This window comes from Oryctolagus cuniculus, chromosome 9 (genome assembly GCF_051225735.1).
Source record: "Oryctolagus cuniculus isolate XC-2025 breed Fujian yellow rabbit chromosome 9, ASM5122573v1, whole genome shotgun sequence".
In the NCBI taxonomy this organism is placed as follows: domain Eukaryota; kingdom Metazoa; phylum Chordata; class Mammalia; order Lagomorpha; family Leporidae; genus Oryctolagus; species Oryctolagus cuniculus.
The window spans coordinates 64,987,330-65,012,104 of NC_142875.1; the positions used below are offsets into that span (position 1 = coordinate 64,987,330).

Below are 24,775 nucleotides of genomic sequence, written 5' to 3' on the forward strand. Positions count from 1 at the left end.
TTATGGCTTAATAATATTCCATTAGATGTTTATATCATATTTTGTTTAGAGATTCATTTGTTGAAGGAAATTTGGGTTGTTTCTCCCTTTGGGCTATTATGAATAATGCTACAATGCCCATGAGTATGTAAATATCTGCTTGAGTCTGCTTTTAATATTTTGGGTATATACCCACAAGTGGAATTTAAGTCATAAGGTAATTCTATGTTACTCTTAAAAAGATTTATTTTATTTATTTGAAAGGCAGAGTTATGGAGAGAGAGAGGGAGAGGTATCTTTCATCTGCTGGCTCACTCCCCAAATGGCCTCAATAGCTGGTGCTGGGCCAGGCTGCTGCCAGCAGCGAGCCTGGAACTCCATCTGGGTCTCCCATGTGGTGACAAGGGCCTGAGAACTTTGGTCATCCTCCCCCTGCTTTCCCAGGTGCTTTAGCAGGGAACTAGACTGGAAGTGGAGCAGCAGGGACTCGAACCAGCGCATCGGTATTGGATGGCAGCGTCACAAGCAGCAGCTTAATCTGCTGTGCCACAATGCGAGTCCCTAGACTAGTTTTTTCCAGCAACTCCATACCATTTTTTTTTTATATCAGATGCACTATTTTGTATTCCTACCAGCAATGCACAAGGGTTCTAAGTTCTGCCATTCTTGGCAATGCCTGTTATTTTTCATTGACTTTGCCTTTGTCCTCGGAGCAGCAGGTCTAAACCCTCTGAGCACCTACTCTGAACGTGGAAGCACGACTGCGGAGCCCTTGCTTCCCGGTGGGACTCGGGTGAGTCTGCTTGCCAGTGAGTGGAGACAGTCCAGGGGGGTTCTGGTCAGCATCCCCTGTACCAATGGCAGCTCAGAAGGCAGAGCAGGTGGGAGGAAACTGGAAATGAATTGGGAAACCGGTGAAGGATCTGGGACTTCTCCCATGAGGGGCCCGCTAAGCAGGCAACCCCCAAGCACCCTGTCCATCTCTCCATTCTGGCACCACTGCCCTTGGCAGGTGCCCAGTAAATAAACACTTGAACACATGAATCACTTCTTCATCTCTTGCTCATCTTTCCTCCATCATTTAGCTCTCTGAAGACCTGGCAAGGGCAGAGATCAAGGTCATTCCTCCCAAGGACCCTTAGAGTAGCTCAGCTCCTTCCTGGGGCCCTCAGGCCACTGTCCAGCTGGACTCAACAAACCATCTTGGGTCTTTTCCTGTACTGCACCTGCTCTTGTCCTGACAGTTTTTCCACATGGCGCTCACAGCTTTGCAAGAACTTACAGAAAATAAGCAGGTTGCTTGAGTTCTTTTTAGGACAAAGCAGGCTTACAAAAGCCAATAAAAGAACCAGAAAGGGGGTAATTTCTCCAAATAATCCTCTCTACCCACATGGCGATTCAACGGTTGTTGAGTATTTGGCCTGATATTTTCTCATTTGCTCTTTGCTATAGGCCCTTGAGGTTGGCAGAATCAGTGCCGTTATCCATCCTGGTTTAGCGAGACGGGGACAGACTCGGAAAGGGAAAGTGACCTGCTCAAGGTCGGAGCTGGGAAGTGGCAGGGCTGCTCTGGTTCCACGCCTGGAGCCGGCTCCCTCTCCCCAGCATGCAGATGACTCACCCTGGCCTTGCAGTCCCCCAACCTGCCCAGGACCTCCGGGAAGAGCTCAGCCAAGGCTTTTAACAATCAATCAAGAGTTTTTCCCGAGGCGTCCGGCACAGACTTTTGGCTAGTTTCTTAGAAGCTGTTCTTGCAAAATGCTTTCTTATTTTTACCCAAACAAGGCTTGTGTAAAAAAAAAAAAAAAAAGGCCAGTCTGTCCATTCTATACCAGTCAGCCTATTTCCTTCCTGAAATTCAAATTGGAAACTGCCGTCTGCTCTCATTAGTTTGGGTCACGGCAGTCATTACATTCTAAACAATTAATCCCCACTTGCCCATTTCTCCCTAGAATTATCCTGGCCTCCACAACTGGTTTTCTTAGCAGCCAGGCTGAAGCAATTATTCCTAGCTTTTGTAACTAAACATGCTGTGCTTGACACTTCACAATGTTTTCATCATCATTGAGTTATCAACATTTATCTCTATCAGGGGACAGAAAAGGCTGTCCAATCGTGAAGGCCCCGCCATCCCACAGACCTGTTTCCTGACTTTCCTGGGTTCCCTGGGGCTGCTTCTGCTTACTTGAGAAGAGGGAGAGAATCTTCTGGGCCTCAAACCCCACGGAGAATGAGAAGTTAGGGGCCAGCGCTGTGGAGCAGCGGGTGAAGCTGCCGCCTGCAACACTAGCATGCCATATCGGAGTCCTGGCTGCTCCACTTCCCCGCTAGCTCCCTGTGAATGGGCCTGGAGAAGCAATGGAAGATGGTCCAGGTACCTCCCACCCACGTGGGAGGCCCACACTGTGTTCCAGGCTCCTGGCTCCTGACCTGGCCCAGCCCTGGCTGTTGTAGCCATTTGGGGTTCTCAAAAATTGAACTGAAAGCATTTCTCAACGGCAGGTGGAGAACTAGATGAGCAGCTTATGACCAAATAAAACAGTTACAGTCCAGTAGATGGAAGCCAGCAGATTCTTCTCGCCCCTTTCACTGCCATTGCCATCAGGACCTCTGGACAGGACACCCTCCTCACCTCTGGTAATGATGAGTCCCAAGACAGCTGCTATAATAGCTAACACTGGTATAGCATTGACTTCCTATCTTAACTCATTTAGTCCTCAGAGCAATCCCAGGAGATAGGGGCTATTATTATTCCCATGTCATAGATGGGAAAACTGAGGTGCCAAAAAAGCTAAATCGCCAAGTCCAACGTCACAGGGCTGAATCCAAGCATCCAGCACTTGGTATCACACCACGTTCCCTTGTGTCACTTGCCTTACCCATGAGCCAGACATAGCCCAGGTTCAGAAGCCCAGTATTCTCCTCACAAGGGGGGCACCTGGGGAGGAGGTGGGGCCAAGTGTCACTGACCGGCTGCCCCCAGTGCCAGGTGTCCACGCTAGAGTGCGTTTTGGGAAGTACGCACCTGCGTCCTGTGTTCTGGAGCGTCTGGCTCGATAACCTGCTTAGTTCCCCGACTCTCCTGCCGATCCTTGCAGTCCTGAGCCTTCAGTTTATGAATTACGCTGATGCTTACCAAGCACTGAGGGTGTGCTGGTCCTGTATGCTCTGCCCGGAGATACAGAGCCGGGGAGACACCCTTGGAGAAGGATGCAGACCCAGGAGAGAACGTGGTGGGAGGGGGGGCCAGTCTGAACCCTGGGCTTCACATGGATCCAGGGGTCACTGCAATGGTCGGGGGTGGGGTTTGATACTCCCTGGAGACAGGGCCTGGCAAGAAATGGTCCACAACCGTGCGGCCGTGGTCCTGCTTCCCACTGCTGGATATTCCGGGCTGCCCCCAGTTGCCTGGACAACTTGGTGGCTGCCACATTGCTACCTTGCCTGCTTGGACATAGCCACACACCCCCAAGGAGTAAAGGAGACCTGCATTTGACTGTGACTTATTTTTGTAGCTGGGCGGTAAGTGTGCAGGTAGCTGCCATCCCAGTACCTGGCACTGTGTTCCCTTTTCTGTTCCCAGTTCTCCCAAAGAGGAGAACTAGGCTTATTAATTCCGTGTCTAGATAACAAGACGAGACTCTCTCAGCATCATCTGGTGCCTTTGGAGTAGTTAATTGAGTTGTTCCCCCTCTCGAGCGTTTGTCGCTTCCCCATGCGACAAGGCTCCGTTCCTTTCACAATTTCAAATGCTTTCCGGTTCCCAGGGATCTTCTCTAAGCCACTCATCAAATAATGTGAGAATTTCCTGGAGATTCCCTTAATGATGAAAAGAAGAAAGGCAGGGAGGAAGGGAGGGAGAGCAGGAAGGAGGGAGAGAGGGAGGAAGAGAGAGAGAGAGAGAGAGAAGAAGAAGAAGAAGAAAGGAAGGGAGGGAGGGAGGGAGGGAGGGAGGGTGGGAAGAAAACAAAAAGCCGGTGTTTACGAAGGCAAGAGGGTGCTGCTCTTCACAGGCCTCTCACATTAATTCTTCATTAACTTCACACCACATTCTTATTTCAGTCCAGGCAAATGGAGCCTGGGGCAGTTAAGTCACCTGCCAAGGGCCACACAGCTGTGAACATCGCAACTAAATTTGAATCCACCTCTGAGGCTGAAGTCCTTGATGGAGAGTTACTGAAAATATATCCGGAACTTTCACTTTTCTACTAAATTTCTGTTTTCTCCCCCAACCTCCCCGCAAATAAGTTAAGCTGGGAAATTAGCCCACTGAATTCCCCAGTTTATTTCCATTTTATTCACCGTTTGCTCCACCACTTGGTGAAAATGGCTGCAAACTCATTTGAGCCCAAGATAGCGCGTCAATAGGTTCAACGTGAAGACCCATTCCTGTACATCAAAGATGACCTGGGAGGAAGGCCAAGGGCAAGATCACCCTGGCCTTGGACACACCGGGAAGCCAAGGTTGAATGACATGCTCATGGGCCCGCAGGGAAGAAGCCAGAATGGCCAGTGCCAGCTCGGCCCCAGGTTCTGCGCAAGCTTCGTTGGCCAAGTATTTTCCAGGAGAGGGTGGTGAGTGCCTGGGAGCTCGCCTTCCTGCTTCTATTCCTCTCTGATTCTTGGAGGGTGTTGTGTTTCTGCCACTTGCTTCCGTCAGCACGCTGAGAAGAGTCCAGCTGGCATTTATTTAATTACCGCAAACAGATGCATCACTTTGGCTTCAAGGCAGCGACTTCTTGATATGCTCATCAACCCTCCTGCTCGCGAGGCGGCCTGGGCAGGGCTCTGCGTGGCACAGGCTGGTCTGGATCCTCTGGTCCCCATGCCACCACGCTGAGCTGTGCGGGGGGCGAGCAGACCCCGAGGGCAGACCCTCCTGCAGCCTCTCCTGCGAGCAGTCGCGGCCCTTGGGGACCTGTCGCAGGTGTCCGTCAGGGCGAGCTGATGAGAGGGCTGGGGCTTGCTGCGAAGCTTTTGTGTCCTATCTCCCACACTGCCCCTCAGCGCCCCTGGCTCCAGCCATCTGCCACTCGGCTCTGAGCCTGCGTATCTCACCTGCGTGCCTCCTTTCCCCAGTGTGGAAAAAGAAAATGCTTGGAGGGGGTGAAGGAAAGGGATTTCCAGAAACCAAGGTAGACGCTGAGTTAAATTGGGTAGAAAATGGTCATTAAAATTTCATTCCTGTTTGATTTTAGAAAAAAAAATCAGCAAGAGAGCATAGTTGCTAACGAGAAGGCAGATTTCAAAGGCCTCTGGATCTCCGAGAACACGTGCTGCAGGACAAGCGCCACCTTCTCTTAAATCACCCTTTTCCTTCTGCATGAAGAGATGTTTCGTCTTCTGGTCAGGGGGAGGGTTGCCTGCTGAATGCTCCTCCGGTGCCTGAGAGCACCTGCGTTTCCAGTGTGGGCAGCGCCCGGGGGCATTGGAGAGAGAGGCAGAGATGGACAAGACCAGCTCACTTCCCAGGCCTGGCCACCAGTGTGAGTTGCCAACTTCCCATCCACCTGTCAAACCAGGTGACCCATTTTAAAAAAAATGGCCCTGGTAAACTAACTTCCTTTTTCTTTTTCTAGTTTTTTTTTTTTTTTTTTTTTTTTTTTTTTTTTTTTTTAACAGGTAGAGCTATAGAAGTGAGAGAGAGACAGAGAGAAAGGTCTTCCTTCCATTGGTTCACCCCCCAAAATGGCTGCCACGGCCGGCGCTGCACCGATCCGAAGCCAGGAGCCTCCTCCTGGTCTTGCATGTGTGTGCAGGGGCCCAAGCACTTGGGCCATCCTCCACTGCCTTCCCGGGCCACAGCAGAGAGCTGGACTGGAAGAGGAGCAACCGGCACTAGAACCTGGCACCCATATGGGATGCTGGCGCCACAAGGCGGAGGATTAACCAAGTGAGCCGTGGCGGCAGTCCACAAATTTCCTTTTCTATAGGACACCTAAAGGTCCTAAAGTCAGGGGTGTTTAGGTAAAGTCATGGCAGAGTTCCCTGAAGTATTTTTTGAGGCTGCACTGTGGTGTAGTGGGTAAAGCTGCCACCTGCAGTGCCGCCATCTCTCATGGGCAGCAGTTCAAGTCCTGGCTGTTCCACTTCAGATCCAGCTCCCTGCTTATGCACCTGGAAAGGCAGAGGAAGATGGCCCGAGTGCTTGGGCCCCTGCACCCATGAGGAGACCTGGAAGAAACTCCTGTCTCCTGGCTTTGGATCAGCCCAGCTCTGGCTGTTGCGGCCATTTGGGGAGTGAAGACCTCCCTCTGTCTCTCCCTCTCTGTCTGTAACTCTGCCTTTCAAATAAGTAAGTAAATCTTGAAAGAAAGAAAGAAAGAAAAAGGAGGCAGGTGGTAGGACTTGCTGGTCATTCCGTTGTGAAACCTGCATTCCTGATCTGGCTTTGTTTCCATCTTGGTGGGGCTTTTGTAGTGCCGAGCTAACCCAACCAAGTCATCTTCCTGCTTCAAAGACAACAGCCTTCCCTTCTGCTTTGTCCTGGGCGGGGGGGGGGGGGGGGGGGGCAGGTCCAGCCACTCCCTGCCTCTAGCTACTCTCTCCTTGCTGGGGTTTTGATGCCAAGGTTTGGAGACAGCCCTGTAGCACGTGGCTCCCTCATCACAGATTCGTGATTAAAAATACATTAAAGGATCAAGAAATTATTAAGAGATACAGCATCTTGTGAGTATAGCCGACATTTCTAGTTAGACCACAATTGTGAATTATCCACCTGTTCTTCTGCTACAGATCTTGGGCTGGCATCTGAAGGCATTTCATCCTGGTTCCATGGTCAAGATACAAATGGAACCTCAGGTGGCAGAACTTGATCTAGCCTGCTATTTGAAAGTCTGGGTTATGGCTGTGTGGCCTTGGTGACCTCTTGTGGCTGCTCACCCCTGTCCCTCACTATACGTGTGTGCTAGCACTCGAGACACTAGAAAGACATTTGCCTTAATGCTCACTGTTGCCCAACTGGTGAGGCCCAGAGGACACAGGCCCCTGAGAAGCTGTCCGGCACTGCTGTGGGGACATATTGGAGAGGCGGTGTCCTCCATGGCTCTGCCTGTCTCCCAGCAGTGTGGTGGCACAGACAGGGAGCAGTCTGAATGCAGAATGTTAGGGTTAGACCCAACCTCAGTCTCATCAACTGTAACCTGGTGCAACTCCCTTCATCTCTTTGAGCCGCCTTGGTTACACAGAACCTTGAACTAGAACATCGTATGGCTCTCCTCGCTTGAACATGCTTTGCTTCAATCTTGATCACTCAACAGAAAGGTCTTTTCACTCTCCCTTCCTACTCGCCTCCAACATCCAATATGAACAGAAGTTTGGTCACTCTCCCAAGAGCCTGGGTCACATCTGAGCTGTGTATGTTGTCACATTATTTAATCTTCACAATGACCACAAGGAAATGCAGGGTTGCTGAAGTCAAAGATATTACTCATGGATAGGGAGGCAGTTAGCCCAGCAGTAAAGACACTGGTTATGAATCCCGTGTCCCATATCGGAGTACTATGGTTCAATATCTGATTCCGTCTCCTGACTCCAGCTTCCTGCTGATGCAAACCCGAGGAGGCAGTGGGGATGACTCAAGCAGTTGGGCCCTTGCCACCCACATGAAAAACATAGATTTGGTTTCTGACTCCCAGCGTTGGCCCCAGCTATTGTAGGCATTTGAGGAATGAGCCAGTGAATGGGAACTCATTGTGTGTGTGTGTGTGTGTGTGTGTGTGTGTGAGAGAGAGAGAGAGAGACAGAGAGACAGAGAGACAAAGAGAGAGAGGAAGGGAGCCTCTCAAAAAGAGACATATTGCTTAAGAAAGGCAACACTGAATTCAAAACTAGATCTGACTCCAAAACCCATGGACTCTGCTCGGATTTCCCCACTTGTGTTCTCGCCTTACCTCTTTCCTGAGAACGGAATGGTCAGTCACAGACAGGTGAACAGGAAGAATCTTGTTCATCTCCACTTTTTCTTACACTGTGCTAGGACCAGGTTTCCCTGGCCACTGGGCTTGGCAACCTGTGATCTCATACTGCTATTCAGGGCCCACCCAGGTGGGCAACTTGAAACCACCATCGTGTGTGTGTGTGTATGTGGGTAGGTAGGTAGAAACTCAGGTTGCAGTGTAGAGAAACAAGGCCCAAAGCCAAGGTTGATGATTTTTAATTCTCTGATGTCAGTGGGATCCAGGAATCATTTCTAGCCTGGGGAGGGCCAGAACCTCTCTCTCTCTCTCGCTCTCTCACTCTCTCTCACTCTTCATCCCATGGCTGTGTCCTCAAATCCCTGTCCTCATCCCTGCAGCCCTCAGAGAGAAGCTCTTTCTGCCTGATGCGCGGGACTGAGGGGCAGAGAGAAAATGTGCGCATGTGCAGGGAGCATGCTGCTTTCACCTCCGGATCTCTGCCCACCCTCCCGAATCTCTGAGTGGCATCAGTGAGCGCGCAGACTGAGACCCTCCAAATCGCAGAGCCACCTACCCGTGTGCAGACTCGAGCTGCTGCTAATGACATCATGCATAAGTCATGAGGGGCAGGTTTTCAGGATGGCTGGAGCAGGTGATTTGTCTGCATGGCTCCTGGCTCCGTGACTGACAGCACCCCCCACTGTGCCAGAAGCTGTCCCACTGGACTTGGGGGCTCAGCAGCCAACAGGGTGCAGGACTTTCTCAGAAGCCAAACATTAAAGAGGTATCTGACTTTTACGTAAGGCAAGGCATTGTGCTATTCAAAATTCCCTTCAAGGAGAAATGAGTTCGCAAATACAGACAACTGGTGAGTGCGGAGAATCGCAGCAAGGGTGGGAGGGCTGGGGCCGATGGCTGGTAGGGAGTGTGGGTGGAAGCCAGCTGCAAAGAGCCACCTCTGTCACAGTGACCACTGCTGTTCACCCCGCTCTCTATGGCAAACATCTCCGTAGTTCCAGGGGTGAACATTTTCTCTGCCAAGGGTCATTTATTTGGGCATCTCTAACATCATTCTTAGGACATACAAAATCATTCACTTGAAAATTAGCCTGCTATGGATGTATTCAAATTTTTTTAAAAGATTTATTTCTTTATTTGAAAGTCAGAGTTACACAGAGAGAGAAGGAAAGGCGGCTGGGGCGGGTGTGTGTGTGTGTGTGTGTGTGTGTGTCTTGCATCCACTGATTTACTCCCATATGGCCACATCAGCTGGAGCTGTGTTGATCTGAAGCCAGGAGCCAGGAGCTTCTTCCTGGTCTCCCACGTGGGTGCAGGGGCCCAAGGACTTGGGCTATCTTCTATTGCTTTCCCAGGCCATAGCAGAGAGCTGGATCGGAAGTGGAGCAGCTGGGACTTGAACCGGCGCCCATATGGGATGCCAGCACTACGGGTGGTGGCTTTACCTGCTACACCACAGCGCCATCCCCATGGATGTGTTGAATTTTGAGTCCCACCTGCAGTTGGCTTGACAGGGCCGGATCAAATGATTTGGCGGTCCGCGGGCCAGATATTCCCCACCCCTGCTACATAAACTCACAGCCACCAAGGAAGGGGGCACTGCTTTCTGCTTTGTACAAAGGAGGACATAAAAGGAGGAACCCCTAAGAGCATGAGTCATTTGTCCAAAGCTGCACATCAGCTAGTGGTGTAGGCAGGATTTGAACTCAGGCCTATGTCCCACATGCTGGACGCTTGTCCCCAACACCCACTGCTCCTCCCCACCTTGATGTCTTGCACTTATAAAGTATGCACCCCAGGCGAACTATAAAGCTCTAGCTTTTGGACCGTGTTCCTCGTCACCATTTAGTCTTTAAGATGTGACATGCACACATTTGTGGTCCCTATATTATTTGAAAAAGGAAAGAAACCTATGGAGGGTGTAGGAGAACAAGGTGGGAGGAAGAGGAGGAGGAGGAGGATCTAGAGGCTCTGATTTGCTGAGCAACTGTGTGTCCGGTGATGAGGTGGCTCAGCCCCTGGGGTCACACTGATGGCCCAGGGTAGGATGCTGGGGTAGCCTAGGCTCGTGCAGGGTTGTAGGTCTGGCATTGGGAAACCTAACTCTCAGTCCCAGTTCTGTCACTATAAACAGGTGGACTTTGCAAAGTCATAGAATGAGTTGACCCCCCCCCCCACACACACACACAAAGAAATGTCCACTCCCAGTGCCGGGCACTATAGCATATTACCTTACATGGCCGAACAGTGACTATTCCATGACAAAGGACATGATGAAATGAAGGTCCTTGAGAGGGGCAGCTTATCCTGGGTATCCAGGTGGGCCCCCAACTCAATCAAGCCAGACAGCAAGGAGGAGACACGCGGGGAAGAAGAGTAGGCAGCATGACCAATGTAGCAGAAACTGGATGGACGCAGCCACAAGCCAAGGAACACACAGAACTGTCAGAAGTTGGGAGAGGTGAGATTCTTTCCTGGAGCCTTTGGAGGGGGCATGGCCAGGTTGATTTTGAATCTCTGCTTCCCAGCTGGGCTAGCACAGGTTTCCATGGTCTGATGCCTTGAGTTGGTGGTGATCCATCACATCAGCCACCGGAAGCTAAAACACAAGGTAGTTCCCCTCTTGGCCTCAGAGTAAGGAAGGTTAGTCTCCTGGCTTTGACATTCTCCCGTCATTCCCTGAGCTGCAGACCCCGTGGGAGTGTAGCTCTGCATCGTCCAGGTCGACCCCTTCCATGGGACACCTGTGTCTCAACAGATCACCGTCACTTCAATATGGGGCACAGAACGGATTGGGCCAAGAGGACTTCTCAGGGTAAAATAACTTCACCGACAGTTGCTTTTTTTCCCTATTGCTAATTGCCAAAAAAAAAAAAAAAAAATGCTGTCTTACCCCCGGGCAGCTATCCAAATAACCCTGACCTCTCTGTGGATTTCAGAGAAAGCGTTCAGGATCGGTTTTCTAATTTCCCCCCAAACAGTCCCTGCAGGCTGATGGATCATGGTGAAGGGAACTCCACAAGATTGGCTTTGGCACTGCTGGATTAATGCAGTAGGGAGGTAATCGGCTCACCTCCTCCCCGCCACCGGCTTCAGCCTGCTCTGCAGCTCCGCCACCGGCACGCAGCTAACCAAATCACTGCTCGGGGCTCTGGGGCTCTCTGTTATGGGACTCGGGAGCCTCATTTGCAATCACCATTAACCAGAGAAGCCGCGCGACCGCTCGGTGCCCGTACGGTGGAGTGTCATAGAATATTTACAGAAACCCAAGGGCGAGAGGGGGCTGCGGAGCTTTTTTAGAATAAAGCTGGCAGAATGAAAGCCCCAGCTGCAGGTCTCCCCCTCACCCTCTCCCCGGCCCCTCCGAGCCAGCTGCTAGTGAGCCAGTGAGTCGGGAAGTGGCTCCAGACGGGGCAGAGAAAGGGAATGGACCCTCGGAGGGGGCAGAGCGGAGAAGAACTGAGTCACCCACGTCCTGGCTATTAAGAAACCTTCAACTACTTTAAAGTAGGTATTCACGCTGCGCACTCTGAAGGCCACCAGCCACCGGCTAAATCTCTGGAAACAATGGTCAGGTCTTTAGCTCTCATTCAGCCACCTGCTGTGCTGTGTCAAGCAGGGTTAGCAAGCACACCCGCCACCAGGGCGGGGGTAGGGGGATTTCCAAAGATGAGCCCCTGGAACCGGGAACCACAGAGGCTTACAGCTCTCTCCCTGTCTCTTCTCTATCTCCTCCTCCCCAAGGCTCCCCACCCTACATCCCATCTGCAACTCAGCACACATTCATTGAAACTGGTCTGAGGAGGTCCGGGGCATGATGCTTCGAGGACTAGCCCAGAAATGCTCCAGTTTTCAATCTGTATCTAGCAGCCACTTGAGTTAAAGCCATCATTGCCCCATCTGCCCCTCCCATCCAGTGTGTCCACACACGTGTGTGCATGCATGTGCGTGTGTGTGTGTGTGTGTGCGTGCGGGCATGCTCCTGTCTGCAAACCCAAGGTTAATGGCTTACAACACGGAGGAGCTGCAGGGACCAGCTGAGGGAGGCAGGAACAGCCTCCCTTCCCTGGAGAGGTAAGAACACTTCAGTTCCTAGGCCCAGGAGGGCGTGGGGGTCTCAGCGCTGGCGCAGGGTAGAAGGATCAAGGAGGGCCTTTGGGAAGTTTGCCAGAGAATCTTTTGCTAGTCTCCCAGAAACGTGTTTAGCAAAGGCTGTGGTTAACAGGAGGAAGTCACTCAGCCAGCCTCCATTTAGCTGCTTGGGAAAACTGAGGCCCGACCCCAGAGGGGCCCCAGCCTGCACTACTGGAGCAGCTTTGGTGCAGGGCCTGGCTGTCCCACCCTTCAGAAGGCAGGGCATTGCAGAAGCAAAGAGTGTGGATGGGACAGGAGCCAGGAGACAAAGGCTTTCTTGGTTTGGAACCAAGCAAAGGGCGATGGGGAGACAGGGATGCTGAATCAGGACCAGGAGCAAGGGCCCTCACCAGCGCCCCCTGCAGCCTGTGGGCCATGCTGCCACCACCTCTGGGAATGAAGGGGTGCCGGCGGCTGCCAAGCAAATGGGTTCCTTGCTGGTCACTTGTCATGGGGTAAGGAAAGCTCGGGGTGTGTGTGTGTGTGTGTGTGTGTGTGTGTGTTCCTTTTGAACCCTAAACTGTGCAAGGAGCCATCCCTACAGACAAGACACACACATACCAGGAAACTCAGAGTCGCATCTGCATCCCACAGCTTGGTACTCACTTGATGCTGGTCTTGTGTTCAAGGCTAGTTATTCCAAATGTCCCTTTTAATTCAAGAGCACTTTAAGGGGTGTGCTGGCCTTAACCAGATTATCTGCAGTCCCTAGCAAGTTTCTGCTGTCCATTTAGAAGGAAAGGCAGCAGCTTGCTTGAAGGGATCCCAGGTTACTGAGTAATCACCGTAATAAGATTGAGATTGAAGGTGACCTACAGAAGTGCGGTAAACACACACGAGTTTGTCTGCTTGGTTATAACTCAGCCCTTGCCTCAGCCCCTGAAATGCTGGCGGAATTCCTGGGACAAGCCTGGGAGGATAATGTGCAAAACAGGAGCACACAGACCCTCCTGGGCCTTTGGGACTTGGAAGATGGAAAGCCAGGTTGCAGTCTCTCTAGCCTCAGTCCCTTCTCAGCGTGCTCAGCTGCCACACAGTGTAGGGGAGTAGCACAGATCAATAGCTACTCTGGGTGGACATTGCCACAGGATTTTTTTTTTTTTTAAGGATATTTTTCTCCTAGATAAATCAGATGCTTATTATATCCAAGGCATATTTTGGTCTATTTATGGAAATGAATGTTTAGAAAGAGAACTTGCTTTTGAACTTTGATGCTCTTCTTCATATAAGCTTGCTCAACGGGCCACCTGGACCTGGGCCCTTGTGAAGACCCCCACAGGGGCACCCTGGGGTGCAGGGGTCTCTTCTTGGTTGGAGCAGTCCTCTGAATAGCGTGCCTAGTTCCATGCCCTAGCAGTCCTTCCCTTGCTGTGTTTACCTGTAGTGAGCAAAGCCTCCAAGTGGTTATGTTACTTATTTATTTTTTGGTAACGGGAAATGAAAAACCGAGTGAGATGGTATGTGAAAGGGTGAGCCACAGAAAATAGCCTCTCAAAGCACATGCCACCAATTTTGATGTTACTGCCTATATTATTTCGAAGTTGCCTGCAGGCTTGCAGTGACAACTTTTGGAGTTCCTATTGGAACCCCATAAATCATCTGGAAAAGCACACATTATTTTTAGAGGAGAGTAAGCTACAGCACACCCACTTCTAGTATCCCTTGTCAGCCTCACAAAGGTATGGAGGAGTCGGGACCGGCCTTTTTAAGTCCACGGTGCAGGCGGAGAAGAGAGGGGGAGACTCGGCGACGGTGTATGGCTAGATAGAGGTCACACAGCCAGCCGGAGCTGACTCGGGGCCTCCACCCGTGACTCCCAGCGGCAGGACCACTTGTCCGTATCCAGGCAGACAACACAGATGGCTCTCTCCACAGCATCTCTTCCCACCATCAGCCGCGGTCAGTGAACCAGAGAAATCCAAACTTTGGAGAGGCTAAGTCTCGCGAACAATCTTAGAAGGTATTAAAATGCAAAACAGGAGTAAACAAAAATTCTTGCCGCAGGGAACTTAACTAATGTAAAGTGACAAAATAATGGGAGTTTGAATGCAGTCCCAAAAGTGGCTCTAAAATGGAATTCAGAATTCTATTTTAATATGCATACTATGCACTTGCTTTGCCAAGAATGGCTGAGAGTGAATTATCATTTATAAAACTAAGCCACAAAGGGGAAAAAAAAAGAAATAGGGGAACAAGAGGAAAAAGTGAGCAAGCCAGGGCAAGCACAAATGCATGTGTCAGATGGTATTGGTCCCAGCCTGGGAGCCACAGTTCCTAGGTCAGGTGCACCAGGGCTGCCCCAGAACAGTCCACTGGCGGCTCCACTCAGGAATCGCCCTGGTTTATGGCCCCCAGGGCTCCAGGTGGCTGTCCTTCCAGGGGGATTTCCAGGGATGGCCAGGGGGCACCAGTCTGACTGTTGGGAGTTTATAAAGTGATAAGCAACAAGCCGCACTTTTTCTACCCAAGGGCAATTCTCAGAATGACAGATCTGACCTCTTAAGAAACTCCCAAGTCCGCCTTTGATCCCAGGACCCAGCAAGATAGCCCCGAGTTTCACCGCTGGGGAGTGCAGCTGCTGCGGGCGCCCCCGCCACCCCTCCCCCAGTGGCTTTTCATTCATTTCCCCATAGTCTTGGCGGTTATAGGAGGAGGAGCGATCCTTCCGGCACCTCATTTTCGGGCTGCTCTCCTAAAGGGCAGTGCACAGATGCACAAATGCAGAGGCGACGACTCCAGCGGGGCAGTCAGGCAGCCGCACGGGCAGCTCAGCACCCAGCTGCTCACCGGGCTCCTGGGAGCCGCTTCCCCTTAGTCGAAGGAAGCCGAGCCTTCCTCCCCCAGGCGTCCTCAGTGCAAGGCGCTCAGCTAGCTAGCAGGAAGGAAGCCAGCCAAGCTCCTCCCGACAACACACACAGCCAGGCTGGGGACAAGGACACACACACTTTGCAGAAGGCGCCAGCCCCCGGATCCCTATCTCCGTGTGTAACCCTGCAGGTGCCTCCAGGGGTAGCCAGAAGGGGCTTCCAAAATCCTCGTGCTTCCCTGCCTTTCCAGATACACGGGACGGGCACCAATGTGGGTTAACTTTTAAAATCCCGTCTCCTGAGCGCTTGCACACAAATACTTGGGCGAGAGATAGGGACACCTCCCCACATACCGCCACCACCCTCGCTTCTGCCCCCCACCCGACTCAGGCTGACCAGCGTGGGGGAAGAAACATGAACCACGACTCCAGTTTCGCTTGCAAGTCAGGACAACAACGCGCTGTCGCTACCAGCACAGAGCCACCTAGGGAGCAAGAACCAGCAGAGGCAAACCGGGTCCTAGCACCAGGAAAGAGGGCTTTTTTTTTTTTTTTTTTTTTTTTTTGCAAAGAGCTCCCGGCACGTGCAGGAGGGAGGAACTCGGACGCCCCCCACCTCCGCGCCCACCCACAAGAAAAGACGCGACCCTGAGCCGAGCAGAGCCGGGCGGGCGGGGGGTGGGGGTGGGGAGGGGGCGACGTGCACCGGCAGAGAGCGCGAGACTCACCTTTAGGTTGTGCGTGGGGTTGACAACGCAGACAAGTTGCCCGGCGGCGGAGAAAACCCGCTTAGCCTTGTAGTGCTGAAACCGGAGGTGAATGAGATCTAACACAGCCCCAAAGCACTGGGTGAAGAAAAGCATCACAACTTTTTTTGGGGGGGGTTGTTGGCCCGGGAGAGCAGAGCAGGCAGCTGCAAGTCCTCGGGCTGTGGAAAGAGCGCAGCCTCACAGACACTCCGCTCCAGCCCGGCTTAGCGTGCCTTCATATTCATCATCAAAATAAGACGGTTGGAATCTTGCAGCAGTGAGGCAGCCAATCAAAAGGACAGGAATGTTATCCTTGAGGTGCAGAGACAGCCAATAACGAATGCCTCTCCTACCGAAACTCCCTGATGAATTGAGCCTGGCGGAGAATGTATTATTGAACATTACCATAGATCAGCACATTGCATTTATCTTGTGATTACAGCCAACCATACATAATGCCGGGGAGATAGGCTGACAAAATTGATTGCTTAATGTGTCTCCATTTATTAATTGACTTAATTTAACATGAGAGCTTTCCTTAATACCTTGGCAAAAAAAAAAAAAAAAAAAAAAAAAAAGTAAAGCCAAATAGTAAAACACTCTGCTCCAAAGTAGGCAGATGGATAACGCAGACCGTGGCTCGGCTCACCAGAGCTGCTTGGGAGAAAATCAAATATTACAAGACTCCGATTCCAGATAAGGGTTTGGCAGCAGCAGAAATGTGTATCTTTCAATCTTGCGCTGACTCTCTGCAGTTTGGATTACAGCCCCTTGATAAATCTTACTCCCCGCTCTTTTAGCAAAGAAAAGAACCCCTGACAAATGCATTTGGAGTTGAGGGGAAAATGCATATCTATGTATATAGATGTAATTTTCAAAATACTGTAATTACTGAAGTCTGGAAGTATTAGAGCATAAAGATGCAGCGAATGCGTCTAAAAATAATGCAATCCCTGATGCATGAGTGCACACACAGAGAAAAACCTACACAGAGAAGACAGTGGCTTGTAAATCAGCAAAATAATTACCGATGCGGAGAACCTGTGCTTGTCATTTGTTTGCATATTGGTGAGCAGCAAATTGCTAATTAACCACGAGATTGTCAGAGACATTAAAATAGAGATTAAAAACGCCCAGAGCACATCATTTTCTTGTTTCTCCAAGTTCTGGGAGCACATTTCTGCGCTGGAGCAGGCAGAGGGCAGTTCCGTCCTCCTGGAAGCCCCATCCCAGAACTGGGTTGCAGGGACGCGAAGGCCACCCACTGATCTTGAAGACTCCTAAGCAGGAGGTAGCAGGCTGTGTCCGAGGTGAGCTCACCGGGGTTGAAGCAGGAGTCTTCAGTGAATCAATTTTTCTCTTTGTCAATACCACCTGGGGCAGAATCTGCCTCCCGAGAGCAAGGCACTCACTGAGCCCATTACTCCTTCCTAAATGGCTCTCGCTCTGCTCTGGCTGCCCTGTGTGGGTTGTGACAGAGGCACAGTACACACACACCTGTGTCTGTGAGCCGGTCAGGTCATGAAACTAACAATACATTAGAATACAGGAGGAAAAGAACCCACAAGTTTACTGAAACCGGGACATAGTCTGGAGTGTTCACGTTAACGAATTAGAAGCAAACCCAGTGTTTTAGGTGAACGCCGATTAAAATGGAAAATTTGCACTTTCCAGGACAATTGCACTGGCACAAAACTAGATGACACTGTTGGAACTGATTAAAGTCCCACCAGTGTGATATTTTTATAGAAGAGGAGTCCCTATACCCACTCATTACCTGATTTGTAAGTAAGGGTGGCTACATCACAATGCTGGAATCCACTTTGTAAAGCTTGCATTGTCTGGAGTAAACTTTCAGCAGTTTAGCAGAGAAACATTTGGTGCCTTTTGATTGTCTTAGTTGTTATACAGAGAAAATTGATGATATACTTTCGTGGATTCCTTAAAGACACACTTCACAATTCAGAGACGTCCAGACTTCCACCTGTACATCCTTGGTCGGAAGGGAGCAATTGTGTTCGTTTCTATTTCCTTACTTTTTTTCTTCATCTGTTTTTCTCACTCTAGCAGAAGTCTCACAAGGATAAAGAGTTTTGCTGTTGTGTTTTATTTATTTTTTAAAACTATTTATTTGAAAGGCAGAGTTACAGAGAGGCAGGGGGAGGGTCTTCCATCTGCTAGTTGACTCCCCAAATGGCAACAATGGCAGAGCTGCACTGATCTGAAGCCAGCAGCCAGGAGCTTCTTCTGGGTCTCCCACGTGGGTGCAAGGGCCCAAGGACTTGGGCCATCTTCTACTGCTTCCCCAGGCCACAGCAGAGAACTAGGTCGGAAGTGGAACATCTGGGATTCGAGCCGTTGCCCATATGGGATGCCAGCACAGCAGGTGGCGGCTTTACCTGCTACACCACAGCGCCAGCCCTGGCAAAGTGAGGATGCCATCAACTAGGACCAAGGCCTATGCCTCTGTCTTGGTAATCTCAGAGAGATCAGTACTCCTTTATTTTTACGTTTTATTGAAGACTGCTTCTTAGAGTGCTTCAGCTTTGTAACAAATTTGAGAAGATACAGGAAGTTCTTCCGTACTCCTGGCCCCCACACGCGCACAGCCTCCCTGTTGTCCACATCTCCCTCTCTGTCCAGAGTAGCACATTTGTTGAAAGTGATGAGCCTGAGTGGAGGATGGCCCAAGTGCTTGGGCCCTGCACCCGCATGGGAGACCAGGAGGAAGCACCTGGCTCCTGGTTTTGGATCGGCGCCGAGCCGGCCGTAGAGGCCATTTGGGGAGTGAACCAACAGAAGGAAGATCTTTCTCTCTCTCTCTCTCTCTCTCATTGTCTAACTCTATCTGTCAAATAAAAATAAATAAATAGAAAGTGATAAGTCTGTATTGACACATCATTATAATCAGAGTCCATAATTGCATTTGGGTTCATTTTTTATTTTAATTTATTACTCATTAGAGAGAGAAGAGAAAGGAGAGAGCCCTTTCATCCACTGGTTGACTTCTCAAATACCAACAACAGATGGAGCTGGACCAGGTTGAAGGCAGAAGCCCAGAACTCAGTCTGGGTCTCTCACATGAGCGTCAGGGGCCCACGAACGGGAGCCATCACCTCTGCTCGCCAGGGTGTGCCTTAGCAGGGAACTGAATTCAGAAGCAGAGCTGAGACTGAACCCAGGCACTCCAATGTGGAAGATGGGCATTCCAAGCAGCATCTTAGAAACTACAAAACCTGCCCATTTCACTCTTGCTATTGTGCATTCCTATGGATTTGGACAATCGTAAAGTAACGTGTAGAATCTTACAGAAGAGTTTCACGGCCCTAAAAATTCTCTGCACTCAGATTATTCATCACTTGCTCCCCACCAACCTGTGGCAGCCCCTTGTTTCTGTCTCCATGATTTTGCCTCTTCCAGAATGTCCTCTAATTGGAACCATATAGCATGTAGCCTTTTTAGAATGGCTTTTTTTCGCTTAGCAATATGCATTAAGCGTCTTCTTTTTTTTTTTTTTTTTGGCAGGCAGAGTGGACAGTGAGAGAGAGAGACAGAGAGAAAGGTCTTCCTTTTGCCATTGGTTCACCCTCCAATGGCCGCTGCGGCTGGCGCACTGCGGCCGGTGCATCGCATTGATCCGAAGCCAGGAACCAGGTGCTTCTCCTGGTCTCTCATGGGGTGCAGGGCCCAAGCACTTGGGCCATCCTCCACTGCACTCCCGGGCCACAGCAGAGAGCTGGCCTGGAAGAGGGGCAACCGGGACAGAATCAGGCGCCCCGACCGGGATTAGAACCCAGTGTGCAAGGTGGAGGATTAGCCTATTGAGCCGCGGCGCCGGCCACATTAAGCTTCTTTTCATGGCTTGATACCAGGTGTGTGTGTGTGTGTGTGTGTGTGTGTTGTGTGTGTGTGTGTGTGTGAGAGAGAGAGAGAGAGAGAGAAAGAGAGAGAGAGAGAGAGGCTGTGTGTCTCTCTGTGTGCTGAACAATAATCCATTGTCTGGCTATAGCACAATTATCCACTCGCCAACTGAAGGACATCTTGATTGTCTTCAAGGTTTGACAGTTAAGAATAAAGCTGCTGTGAGTGTCTGTGTGCAGACTTTTGTGTGGACATGTTTTCATTCGGTGTGAATAAATGCCAAGGAGTGGATGGTCAAGGTATGTTTAGTTTTATAAAACATGGCCCATTGTCTTCCAAAGTGGCTGTGCCATTCTGCGTGTGAGTGAGGATTCCTGTTGCTCCACACACTTGCCAGCCTTTCATGTCTTCATTACTCTCAGTTTGGGCAGAGCAGTCTGCAGTCGTACCTCCTTGTGGCCTTCATTTGCATTTCTCTGATGATACATGTTGTGGGACATCTTTTTATATCCTTTATTGCCAGCTGTGTACCTTCTTTGATGAGGTATCTGTTCAGGTCTTTAGCCCTTTTTAAAATCTTTTCTTGTTGTTGAGTTTAAGAGTTCTTTGTATGTTTTGGATAATAGTGCTATATCAAATGTGTCTTTTGAAAACATTTTCTCCTATAGTTTGTCTTCTCATTCTCTTGACATTGTTTTTCACAGGGCAGAAGTTTTAAGTTTTAATGAAGTCCAGGTTATCACATATTTCTTTCATGGACTGTGACTTTGTTGTATCTAAAAAATTATCACCATACTCAAGGTCATCTAGACTTTCTCTTATGTTAGCTTCTAGGAAGCTAGTTACTTTTTACATAGTTACCTTTTACATTTATGTCTGTGATTCATTTGAATTCATTTTTGTGTAGGATGTAAGGTCTATGTCTAAAAACATTCTTTGCATGTGTATGCCTATATATTCCAATATCATTTATTGAAAAGGATCTTTGCTCCATTGTGTTGTTTTGTCAAAGATCCATTGATAAAATTATGTGGGTCTATTTCTGGGCCCTATTTTGTTCCATTGATTTATTTGTCAGCTGCTTCACCAATACCACCCTGTCCTAATTACTGGGTCTTTATAGTCAATCTTGAAGTCAGCTAATGTCAGACCTCTGACTTTGTTCTTTTCTTTCAGTATTATTTCAGTGGTTCTGGGTTTTTTGCCTCTATATATAAACTTTAGAGTCAGCTTGCCAATATTCAAAAATAACCTGCCAGGATTTTCATTGAGATTACATCACATTTACACATCAAGAAGCTCAAGCAAAGAAGAACCTCAACTTGAACAGTATTGTATCTTCCTATCCAGGAATATGGAATATCTCTCCACTTATTTAGTTCTGTTTTTGATTTCTTTCATCAGATTATTGGGATTTTTATCATATATATTCTATATTTTTTGTTTATATGTAAGTATTTCTTTTTGAATGGGGTGCTAATGTAAGTGGTATTGTGTTTTTCATTTGAAATTCTTCTTGGTTATTGCTGGTATGTTAGAAAATAATTGGAGTTTTGTATATTAACTTTGTATTCTGCAACTTTGCTATAATCATTCATTAATTTCAGAAGTTTTTTTGGTTAATAGTTGTTAATTATCCTGGACTTTTGACCTAGACAATCACATTGTCTGTAAATAGAGTTTCTTTCTTCTTTCCCCATCAGTATACTTCCTATTCTTGTCTTATTGTACTAATTAGGACTTCCAATACTATGTTGAAGAGTAATAACAGTGCTTTGTTCCCAGTCTTAGTAGGAAAGCTTCTAGTTTCTCACCATTAGATATGACACTAGCTGCAGGTTTTTTGGTAGACGTTGTTTATCAAATTAAGGGAGTTTCCCTCTCTTCCTAGTTCATCAAGAGTTATTATGAATGGGTATTACATTTTGTTAAATGTTTTTTCTGTACCTATTGATAGGATCATATGATTTTCCTTCCTTAGTTTGTTTCTGGGGTAGGTTACATTAATTGACTTTCAAATTTTGCATTCCTACCATAAACACCACTGTGATTTTTGCTTTTCTCCGCTTGTGTAACCTCAACCAGGTTTCTTAACCTTGCTGGGACTCAGTTCCCACAGCTGTCACATGGAGAGAAAAGAGGTGTATGTTCGCTCTCAAGTCACTGTGGTGACCAACATGCCATACCAGGAAGTCCCCAGCACAGCAGCTAAGTAAAGCAGCCCCTCAACACTTGGTTCTACTGAGTAGAGGGTTGTCATTTGGCGGCGTGTTTGTCCTTCCTACCCCATGGAGTATTTTCCTCGTTAATGACCACTCTGCCAGCCAAGGCCATGCAAACAGGGGCCATGATAAGAGTGGACTTGATTCTCGGGTATGCTCTTAGTCAGGTAGGCAGCTCTGATATGACCTAGAGAGCAGGCCGGGGGGAGGTCAGGGCAGAAGAGCCAGAAATGCAGATCCAGCAACTGGAAGAATGAGAGCACGGACTGCAACTGTGGCTGCTCCAGACCTGACCCCTTGCTCTAACGCTCTCCCCCCAATCTGGCTTATGTCACTCTATTTTAGAATGTAAAGCATATCCACCTGTTCTTAGAGTCAGCCCTCAACATAATTATTCATTGACTAATATTTGGAGCTGACCAGAAAAAAACTTGTTCATGTTTAGTGTCCTAAAAAGAGTGGTACAAAGTAGCCTTCAGTCAGAGATGTAGATCTGTCCCTGCCTCTTACCACTACCTGAGCCCCTTTGCAGTAGTCACACCAGCTCCCTCACGCTACACCTGATGCCCGAGGTACTCCCCATCTCCTCCATTGCAGCTAGGTCTACATTTGCTGTACTGAAAGTCAGGCCTAGCAATCAGACAAATCTAGATTCAAATTCTACCAAGTTCCTATTATGTAGGCTAAATCTTACTGATAGTTTTGTTTTCTGTGACATACAGCTAATAATGTCATTAAAATAAAGATTAAACAAGATAATAGAGGTACAATGACAAGATCAGCGCTTGGATTTTATGCTGTCATCATCTCATCAAAACTGTTTGTATAAGTAAACACAAAGGAGCACTGGGGACACAAAACACCCCAAACTCATACACTGCTGAAAATCACTTTGCGAAACTGTTTGCTATCACTTACTAAAGCTAACCAAATTCTACTCCATATACCTAAAAGTCCTGTGAGCCTGAGCCCACCCAAAGATGTGTACAGGGTTTCAGAGCAATGCGTTTATAATAGTCAAAAACTAGAAACAATGTAAGAAGCCATCAACAATAAACAGGATAGTTACGTCACTCTTCCTGCCTTGCTAAATGCTATTTACAAATGAAAACGAATGAATGAATGCTTCATTAAACAATGTAATAGCATAGAAGGATCTCAAAGACATAGTTTTGAGGTAGAAAAGTGAAACACAAAAGAATACATAGTGTGCAATTCCATCTATATGAAGTTCAAGAACATAGAAAAGGTAATTTATGAAGTGAGAAATCAGAAGAGTGGCATTCTGGCTAAGGGTTATGACTGAAAAGGGTGCGAGATTCTTCTAGCTATCTGGTAATACGCTGTTTCTTGATCTGTGTTCTAGATGCAGGAATGTTACAAGTAGAATTGTTTTCCCTTCCAAAATAGGAGGAGGCCTCAGCAATTCCATGAAAAAAATGGAGTTAGACATGGGCCTAAGCGTGGGTATTGTTGCAGAGGGGTTAAGCCATTGTCTGCATTCCAGTATCAGTGCCTGATTTGAGTCCTGGCCACTCTGCACTTCCATCCTGCTTCCTGCTAATGCATCTGGGAGGCAGCACATGATGGCTCAAGCACTCAGATTCCTGCCACCCATGTGGCATACTTGACGGAATTGCTGGCTCCTGGTTTTGGCCTGAGCTAACCCTGGCTATAGCAGGCATTTAGGGGGTGAGCCAGCAGGTGGAAGATTGATTTCTCTCCCTCTCCCACCCTCTGTCATTCTGCTTTTCAAATAAATAAACATACCTTTTTAAAATGATGAGTTTATTTGGGTGCAAAAAGTTTGAAATTCATAATACTCATTTTGCAACCTGTTTGAAGACCGTTCATTTACGCTAAGCCCTAACTCTCAGTACCTAGACTGTGTTCTTTGGAAATAGGGTCTTTACAAAGATAATCAAGTGAAAATGAGGTGATTAAGGTGAAGCCTAATCTAATGTGATGGATGTCCATAGAAAAAGGGTAAATTTGGGGATGACCTGCACACAATGGGAGAATTCCACATGCCCCAAAAGGCAGTTTGGGGTGCTACACTGCCTAGCCAAGGAATGCCAGAGATGAGCAGTACAGCACTGGCAGCTAGGAGAACAGCTTGGAGCAGATCCTCCCTCACAGCCCTAGCAGGAACAAGTCCTGCGACACCTTGATCTTGGACTTGAAGCCTCCAGAGCAGTGACAACAAATTTCTGTTGTCTAAGCTGCCCAGGCCGTGGGATTCGTGACAGCAGCTCTAGCAAACTGATACAGTCAGTGTGCCTGTTTCACGAAGCTTCATCAGGCTGCGAACTTACAGCCGATGCACTTTTCTCCACGTGAAACATATTCCCCCAATCATTCTAAAATAACATGAGTGGACACATAATTGAGTTCTGAAGTAGTGAAGCACTGCATAAAGATTTTTAAAAAAAATCTATTAAGGTAATCACAATGCTTGATTACATAAAATATTAATCTTTGTATGCCAAAATAATCTCTAATAAATGAAATGGAAAAGAAAATGAAATATTGAGGATATATTTGCATCAATGATGACCAAAGACTTACATTTCTAATAAAGAACCCTTCTGTGTACATTTTAAAGAACTACAGTTATACAGAAAAAAAGACTGCACGTAGAATATACAAAAAAGAAATGAGAAGATGAATAAGTAGAGTGATGCCAGCAAGACAGCAGAATAGGAAGCTCCAGTCGCTCTCTGCCTACCACAAAACATCAATTTAAAAAGCATCCACACATGAAAATGCCATCGCGAGGCCAGGCCCTGGAATCCAGTTTACATGTTAAATATGTACAGCTTTTTGTATCTCCGCCACACCTCAATAAAGTGGTTTTAAAATAAAGATTAATAAATAAATGAAACTGTTCTGTAGAACTAGAAACCTAAGAAACGCTATCTTTATCTGCTAAACTGGCACTTTATTTTTAAGCAATCTACAACATGGAATAAATTATAGCTGTAAAAATACATTTTTGGAAAAGTGTAGAAAGACAGTGCAATGGTTTAAGCAAGCTTTTAAGCCCAAGGGTTTGGTAGTGCCAGGAAGGTGGAGACTTGATCCAGTGAAACAGGAGTAGGGAATCTG

General features: G+C 48.3%; 1 protein-coding gene across 1 annotated transcript in view; it reads right to left on the bottom strand.

Annotated features, from left to right (window-relative positions):
* The window catches only part of SIAH3 (siah E3 ubiquitin protein ligase family member 3), a 78,280-nt gene extending 62,388 nt beyond the window's left edge, over positions 1–15,892 (bottom strand). Inside the window, exon 1 of the mRNA XM_002712954.6 lies at positions 15,564–15,892. Within this exon, the coding sequence (XP_002713000.4) occupies positions 15,564–15,698 (135 nt within the window). The 5' untranslated portion in view covers positions 15,699–15,892. The remainder of the gene's footprint in view (positions 1–15,563) is intronic.
* Between the last annotated feature and the right edge of the window lie 8,883 nt (positions 15,893–24,775).